Source organism: Ornithorhynchus anatinus, chromosome 4 (genome assembly GCF_004115215.2).
Source record: "Ornithorhynchus anatinus isolate Pmale09 chromosome 4, mOrnAna1.pri.v4, whole genome shotgun sequence".
Lineage (NCBI taxonomy): Eukaryota > Metazoa > Chordata > Mammalia > Monotremata > Ornithorhynchidae > Ornithorhynchus > Ornithorhynchus anatinus.
In genome coordinates, this window is record NC_041731.1 from 32304037 (window position 1) to 32312738 (window position 8702).

At 52.0% G+C, this 8702-nt stretch overlaps 1 protein-coding gene across 1 annotated transcript; it reads right to left on the reverse strand.

Moving 5' to 3' along the window:
• Nucleotides 1-224: 224 nt before the first annotated feature.
• On the reverse strand, nt 225-8685 carry SWI5 (SWI5 homologous recombination repair protein; the record flags this gene model as incomplete). Its single annotated transcript, XM_029062726.1, has 5 exons — nt 225-542; nt 651-745; nt 3490-3611; nt 7006-7054; nt 8546-8685. Coding segments are annotated over 5 exons (471 nt in total), but the record flags the coding sequence as incomplete, so codon positions are not given.
• Nucleotides 8686-8702: the final 17 nt, after the last annotated feature.

Consider the following 8702-nt stretch of genomic DNA (forward strand, 5'->3'; position numbering starts at 1 on the left):
TATGGGCCAAGCACTGTTCTAAGCGCTAGGGGGATACTAGGTGATCAGGTTGTCCCACGTGGGCCTCACAGTCTTAATCCCCACCCACTAGGCCACGCTGCTGCCTCCAGCACTTATTTTTCCTCCAGCACTTCCTCCTCGAGTGGGCTGCTCTGATGGCCGACCCTTCTCCCACCCTCTCCCCTGGGTGGGCGGAGGAGGGAGGAAGTAACACACAGACTCAGAATGATTCAAAGCCCAAGGTGTGGGGAATGACCTTTCACCGAGGCGGGCAGAGTTTAGTGTCTGGGCATTTCTCTGCCCGCAGCCCTTGGCAGGCGGGGGCGGCTTCGGTGCCCAGTGCCCGGCACCCCCTCACTCAAAGGTCTTCTCCGTGATGCCCCCCCATCTCTTTGACAGCCATCCTGTGAGAGTCCTCCAATGCCTCCGCCCAACTCCATGCAGCTTCCCCAGAGAGCGGGAGGGGAACCCTTTGGCTCAGTCATTCACGTCCAGATCAAACTCGGGATACAGCTCCTTGGTGGGGACCCCTCGGATCACGGCTGGAAGACAGCAAGACTTGAGGCTAGGGTGGAGCTACGTGGCAGGGAGGGGAGAGGAGGTGGACGAGGGAGGGGAAGGAGTCGGTGGGAGGTACTTCCACGACTTACCCAGCCTGCCTAGCAGCATCTGCCCCGCGTCCTTGATGTCATTGTACTCGTGAAGCAAGGAGATGTGTTCCTCCAGCTCAGACACGCTGTAGCCCCTGAGACAGAGAAAGGAAAGCCTTCAGTGTGGAAAGGACAAAGTTACGAGGGGCGGGGGGGCTCGACCGACCAGAGAAACTGGATTGATGGTGGCTGAAGAGGGAGCCTAGGACGGCATGCTGTGCTTCAGGGCAGGGAGCAGGAGGCAGCGGGCAGAAAGCAGGGTCTGCTGCCAATCCGGGGTGGTGTGCTGCAGGGGTGCTCGAACCTTTTCATCCCATGACCTCCCTCGAGGCTCCCGGGACTCGACCCTCCCCACCAAATTAAAAGCCCAGTCCATCTCCCTCGTGGCATCGCAGCAGAAGAGAAAGAAAGGGAGGGAGAGAAGGAGGACATGCACCAGTGGAAGGTGGCCAGCTCACCCCATTTGTCCGTTGGCTCTCAAAGTCACTGTGGATCCAGCCTCCTCAATTATTATTATTCTTATTTATGGTATTTGTTAAGCACTTGTTATATGCCTGGCACTGTTCTAATCCCGGCTCTGCCGCTGTGTGACCTTGGGTGAGTCACGTCACTTCTCAATGCTTCAGTTGCCTTATCTGTAAAATGGGGATTGAGACTGGAAGCCCCAGAGATGACAGGGACTGTGTCCAACTCGATTTGCTTCTATCTACCCCGGCGCTTAGTACAGTACCTGGCACATAGTAAGTACTTAACAAATACCATAATTAAGTGCTTATTACAGTGCTCTGCACACAGTTAAGTGCTCAATAAATATGAATGAATGAATGCTGAGGTAGATACAAGGTAAACAGGGTGGACAGAGTCCACTTCCCACATGGGGCTTCCAATCTTAAGCCCCATTTTACAAATAAAGGAACTGAGGCACAGAGAGGTGAAGTGATTTGCCCAAGGTCACATAGCCAACAAGTGGCAGAACTGGGATTAGAACCCAGGTCCTTTTCACTTCCAGGTTGGTGCTCACCGCCCCCCCCAACCCAACAAACCAGTCAGATCTCAATAATTCCCCATCAGAGAAACCTTGGCCTAATGTTAACATTGGCAATTTCATGAGAGGCAGGAACACTGGGAGTCAATGGACCTGGGTTCTAATCCTGGCTCCCTCACTATTCTGCTGTATGACCTTGGGCAAGTCACTTGATTTCTCTGAATCAGTTAACTATAAAATGGGGATTAAGATCATGAGCCCCATGTGGGACATTGACTGTGTCCAGGTTGATTGGCTGGTAACTACCCCAGTGCTTAGTGCAGTGTCTGGCGACTAGCCCTTAACGACTATCTTAAAAAAATAAAACATTGCAGGGCAGAGTCTCCTTTATGCTGCTGCTTTTTTGACAACACAGTGGCAGGGCTCTGGCCTGGGAGGCAGGATTCTAACACCAGCTTCCGGGACCCAGGTTGTGTGTTTGGGGAGTAAAGGGGCTACGAAGAACTTCAAAATCCTCAGCGGTAAAGGTACAAGTTCTGGCCCTTCCATCTACATGACAGTCGGCCTCAAACCTGCCCGGCTTCTGTCACTCAGTCGATCATAACGATTTAATGAACCCCTCCTGCGGGTCGAGGGCTGTACTAAGTGCTTGAGAAAGTACAACACAGTTAGAAAACATGATCCCTATCCTCAAAAGGCTTACGGTTTATAGATGGAAGAAGTGAAAAGAAAAATGGAAATGTAGATGAGTAAGTGCTTCAGCAGTAGGGTACATAAAATGATCTGAATAATGGGCACAAGTGCATAAGTGCCTAGTTAATGCAGGAGTACTGAGGTAATGGTTTGGGGGATAGGATGTAGAGAGAAGAAAGTTTAATCTGGGAAGACCTCCTGGAGGTGTGATTTAAAATTATTATTATTAATAATAATAATAGTAATGGTATTTGTTAAGCACTTACTATTTGCCAGGCAGTCTATTAAGCACTGGGGTGGATACAGGCAAATCAAGTTGGACACAATCCCCGCCCCATGTGGGGCTCACAGTCTCAATTCCCATTTAACGGATGAGGGAACTGAGGCACAGAGAAGTGCAGTGGCTTGCCCAAGGTTACGCAGCAGGCAAGTGGTGGATCCGGGATTATAACCCAAGACCTTCTGACTCCCAGGCCCGTGCCCTATCCACTAGACCATGCTGATTTCAGAAGAGTTTTGAAGCTGGGGAGAGCTGGGGTCTGGCAGACTTGAAAGGAGAGGGAGTTCCAGGCAGGAGAAGGACAGGGGCAAGTGGTCCAAGTGGAAGAGACGAGAACAAGCTAATGGTCAAGAAATTTCTGCTGGATGCAGAGAGGAAGGGGCAACTAATGACAGTTTTTGAAAAGCGGGGAGGGGTGTACAGAATGATGCTTCAGAAAAATAATCAGGGTAGGAGAGTAAAGTAAGGGCTGCAGAGAGGAGACCCTGGAGTCAGAGAGATCAGTGAAGAGATTGATACGGGAGTGAAGTCAGGATTTGATAAATGCCTGCACCAGAGTAGCAGCTGTTTGGATTGAGAGGACGGGGCAGATCCAAAAAACACTGAGGTGGAAAAACCAATAGCATTTAGCAATGGACTGAATATGAGAGTTGAAAGAGAGGGAAGAGTGGAGAATAATGCCGAGGTTGTGAGTTTCAGAGTCTTTTTTTTTAGTGTCTGCCTCCTCCGCTACATTGTAAGCCCCTCGAGGGCAGGGATCATGTCTACTAACTCTTTTGTACTCTCCTAAGTGCTTACTACAGTACTCTGCCCAGGGTAAGTGCTCAATAAATACTATTGATTGAGGGAGTGACTGTTTATAACGCTACTGGCCAACTTACTCTGCGGACAGCTGGGAGATTTCCTGATCCAGAGTGTCCTTCTTCTGCTTCAGCTTCTGGATCTCCAGTCGCAAGGCTTCCTCACTGGTCTCGGTGGCCAGGCCAGTCCTGGGAGACGGCAGCTAAGCAGCAGAAATAATAATAATTGCGGTATTTGTTAAGCACCAAGCACTCTTCTAAGTGCTAGGTTAGATACTTGATTCCTCTCTCTCATTCAACCTACATATTCAATCCATCACTAAATCCTGTCGTTCCCACCTTCACAACATCGCTTAAATCCAGGACAGGGACTGTATGTATCCAACCTGCTTATCTTGTAATAATAATAATGAAAATGATTTTTGGAGTATTTACGTACTTATCAAGCACTGTTCCAAGCACTGAAGAAGGTACAGGATAATCAATTCAGTCATACACAGAGTTTACAATATAAGTGGGAGGAGGACTGTAGACTAGACTGTAAATCCGTTGTGGGCAGGAAATGTATCTGTTATATTGTACTTTTCTGAGTGCTTAGTACAGTGCTCTGCACATGGTAAGCGCTTAATAAATACAATTTATTCATTGAGGGAGAACAGAGAAGCAGCACAGTAGAGAGAGCACAGAACGAGTCAGAAGAACCTGGGTACTAATCCCAGCTCTGGCACTTGTCTGTTGTGTGACGGAATTGAACATCTCTTTGTCTAGTTACCTCATCTATAAAATGGGTTAAGATTGGGAACCCCATGTGGGAGGGAGCCCACCTCCCAGACTGTTAGTTCCCCGGCTCTAGGCTGAAAACTCGTTGTGGGCAGGGAATGTGTCAGTGTATTGTTGTATTGTACTCTCCCAAGTGCTTAGTAGAGTGCTCTGCACACAGTAAGTGCTCAATAAATATGACTGAATAAATGAATGTGTCCAAACCTGCTTATCTACCCCAATGCTCAGTAAGGTAAGTGCTTAACAAATACCAAAAAACCCCCCCAAAACAAACCAAACTGAAAAACGGGGATTATATTCCCATTTTTCAGATAAGGGAATTGAGGCACAGAGAAGTTAAATGACTTGCCCAAGTCCAAACAGCAGGCACTTGGCGGAGCCAGGATTAGAGAAACAACATGGGCTAGTGGATAGCGCCGAGGCCTGGGAATCAGAAGGACCTGAGTTCTAATCCCAGCTCCGCCCCTTGTCTGTGTTACCTTGGGTAAATGACTTCACTTCTCTGTGACTCAGTTACCTCATCTGTAAAATGGAGTTCAATACTATGAGCCCAATGTGGGACATGGACTCTGTCCAACATGATTAGCTCCAGGGCTTAGTACGGTGCTTGGCACAAAGTAAGCGCTTAAGAAATATCATTAAAAAATAACAAAAAACCCCAAAACTCAGGTCCTCTGACTAAGCCATGCGGCTCCCCACACTGAGGTAGAAGGAATCTACCTAAGCACTTAGAGTCTGGCACACAATACGCACTTAACAAATGCTATATCCCGGCTAGACTACTGTGTCAGCCTTCTCTCTGACCTCCCTTCCTCCTCTCTCGCCCCGCTCCGGTCTATTCTTCACTCCGCTGCCCGGCTCATCTTCCTGCAGAAACGATCTGGGCATGTCACTCCCCTTCTTAAACAACTCCAGTGGTTGCCTATCGACCTCCGCTCCAAACAAAAACTCCTCACTCTAGGCTTCGAGGCTCTCCATCACCTTGCCCCTTCCTACCTCTCCTCCCTTCTCTCTTTCTACCGCCCACCCCGCACGCTCCGCTCCTCTGCCGCCCACCTCCTCGCCGTCCCTCGGTCTCGCCTATCCCGCCGTCGACCCCTGGGTCACGTCCTCCCGCGGTCCTGGAACGCCCTCCCTCCTCACCTCCGCCAAACTGATTCTCTTTCCCTCTTCAAACCTTACTTAAAAATCACCTCCTCCAAGAGGCCTTCCCAGACTGAGCTCCTCTTCCCCCTCTACTCCCTCTGCCATCCCCCCTTTACCTCTCCGCAGCTAAAGCCTCATTTTCCCCTTTTCCCTCTGCTCCTCCACCTCTCCCTTCCCATCCCCACAGCACTGTACTCGTCCGCTCAACTGTATATATTTTCGTTACCCTATTTATTTTGTTAATGAATTGTACATCGCCTTGATTCTATTTAGTTGCCATTGTTTTTACGAGATGTTCTTCCCCTTGATGCTGTTTAGTGCCATTGTTCTCGTCTGTCCGTCTCCCCCGATTAGACTGTAAGCCCGTCAAACGGCAGGGACTGTCTCTATCTGTTGCCGACTTGTTCATCCCAAGCGCTTAGTACAGTGCTCTGCACATAGTAAGCGCTCAATAAATACTATTGAATGAATGAATGCTATAAAAAATATTGATCAGTGCCTCACTAGGGGACACCAGGGAAAGAGCTTTCTTCCACCCAGCATCTCCTTCAGTGTCTTAATTTAAATTCTTCCTACTGTGAAGGAAATCTGTTCTCCCTTGTTCCATCTCCTCCACTCCGAAGCTAAACCAATCAATCCTCAAAAACACAACCTCCAAAGAGCTTTGTATCCATCGATTTATCTGTCTGGTTTCTTTCACCTGTTCACCTACAGCCTCTTCCCTGTGAGCCCCATATGGGATAGGGACTGTGTCCAACCCGATTTGCTTGTACACATGCTTAGTACAGTGCCTGGCACATGGTTAGGTGCTTAACAAATACAATTATTTTTATTGTTATCATTAATATTTCAGGCTCCACACAGAACCCAGCCCCAGCTTCAAACTGCTGTTCGGGGACACAAATCCGAAGAGGTCTGAACGACTGGTCTGCTGTGTGACCTTGGGCAGGAGAAGCAGCATGGCCTAGGGGATAGAGCATGGGCCTGGGACTCAGGTCATGGGTTCTAATCCCACCTCCACCACTTGTCTGCTGTGTGACCCTGGGCAAGTCACTTCACTTCTCTGTGCCTCAGTGACCTCATCTGGAAAATGGAGAGTAAGACTATGAGAAGACTATGAGTAAGACTAATGAGAAGCAGTGTGGCTCAGTGGAAAGAGCACGGGCTTTGGAGTCAGAGGTCATGGGTTCGAATCCCGGCTCGGCCACTTGTCAGCTGTGTGACGGTGGGCAAGTCACTTCACTTCTCGGTGCCTCAGTGACCTCATCTGTAAAATGGGGATGAAGACTGTGAGCCCCACGTGGGACAACCTGATTCCCCTGTGCCTACCCCAGCGCTTAGAACAATGCTTGGCACATAGTAAGCGCTTAACAAATACCAACATTATTATTATTATTAAGCGCTTAACAAATACCATCATTATTATTAAGCCACTTCACTTCTCTGGGCCTCAGTTACCTCATCTCTAGAATGGGAATTAAGACCGTGAGTCCCATGTGGGACGAAGTCCAACCTAGCTTGTATCCACCCCAGCGCTTAATACAGTTACAGTGCCTGGGCCATAGTAGGCGGTTAATAAATACCCTATGAAAAAAAAAAAGGTGGAGGGGAGATTGGAAATGGAGTCAGACTGGGCCCTGGGCAGAAAGGGGAGGTTTGGGACATACTCACGGGGGATCGGAAAGCCGCACGGCAGCGATCAGTGGGTCCAAGCGGCGTCCTAGAAATAGGCCCAAGGGAAAGTGGGGGGTTAGGTGAGGTGGGGGGTGGGGAGCTCTGAGAAGACTGTGGGGTCGGCGGTCTTGGGGTTCTCTATGGAGGGAAATCCGGGGGGGGGCTGCCTGAGGACCCCCCCATCCAAGAGGGACATGAACAATCCAAGGGGGCTGCCTAGGGAGGATCCCCCACCCAAGGAGAGGGAAATATGGGGGCACTGCCTAAGGACTCCCCACCCAAAAGGGACAGGGAAATCCAGGGGGACTGCCTGAGGACACCTCAAAAGGGACACAGAAATCCTGGGGGACTGCCTGAGGACACCTCAAAAGGGACAGGGAAATCCAGGGGGGCTGCCTGAGGACCCCTCCCCAACCAAGAGGGACAGGGAAATCCGGGGGGACTGCCTGAGGACACCCCGACCAAGAGGGACAGGGAAATTCAGGGGGCTACCTGAGGACACCCCACCCAAGAAGAAAAGGGAAACCTGGGGGGACTGCCTGAGGACCCCCCACCCAAGAGGGAGAGGGATACTCAGGGGGACTGCCTGAGGACCCCTCCCAACCAAAGAGGGACAGGGAAACCTGGGGGGCTGCCTAAGGACACCCACCCAAGAGGGACAGGGAAATCTGGGGGGCTGCCTGAGGAGGACCCCCCAACCAAGAGGGACAGGGAAATCCGGGGGGCTGCCTGAGGACATCCCACCTAAGGGACAGGGAAATCCAAGGGAGCTACCTGAGGATGACCTTCCACGCAAGAGGGACAAGGAAATTCAGGGGGGACTACTAAGGAGAACTCCCCCCATGCAAGCGGGACAGGGAAATCCAGAATCAGGACAATCCAGGGGGGCTGCCTGAGGAGGACTCCTCACCTAAGAGGGACAAGGAAATTCTGGGTGACTACTGAGGAGAATCCCACCCACCCCAGAAGGACAGGGAAATTGGGGAGGTCTGCCTGAGGAGGACCCCCCCCCAACCAATAAGGACAGGAGTAATCCAGGGGGACTGCCTGAGGAGGACTCCCCCCACCCAAGAGGGACAAGGAAATTCTGGAGGAATGAGGAGAAACCCACCTACCCACCCACCCAAGAGGGACAGGGCAATCCAGGAGGGCTGCCTGAGGAGGACCCCCCACCTAAGAGGGACAGGGCAATCAGGGGGGCTGCCTGAGGGGGGCTTCCCACCCAAGAGGGACAGGGCAATCTAGGGGGGCTGCCTGAGGAGGACCCCCCCACCCAAGAGGAACAGGGCAATCCAGGAGGGCTGCCTGAGGAGGACCCCCACCCAAGAGGGCCAGGGTAATCCAGGAGGGCTGCCTGAGGAGGACCCCCACCCAAGAGGGCCAGGGCAATCCAGGAGGGCTGCCTGAGGAGGACCCCCCCCCAAGAGGGACAGGGCAGTGCAGGGGGTCTGCCTGAGGAGGATTCCCCACCCAATCCAGGAGGGCTGCCTGAGGAGGACCCCCCAGCCAAGAGGGCCAGTCCTTTCCCCTCGCCCACCTCCTCAGCCCCGGGGGCCTGGGCCCAGCCGGGGAATCCAGCGCGGGGCCGCGCCCGAGAGCGCGCGAGCTCGCTCCCGCCAGGAGCCGGGGGGGGGGGACGGGACGGGACGGGACGGACACGGGAGCGCGCACGTCGGGGAGAGACGGCGCGCGCG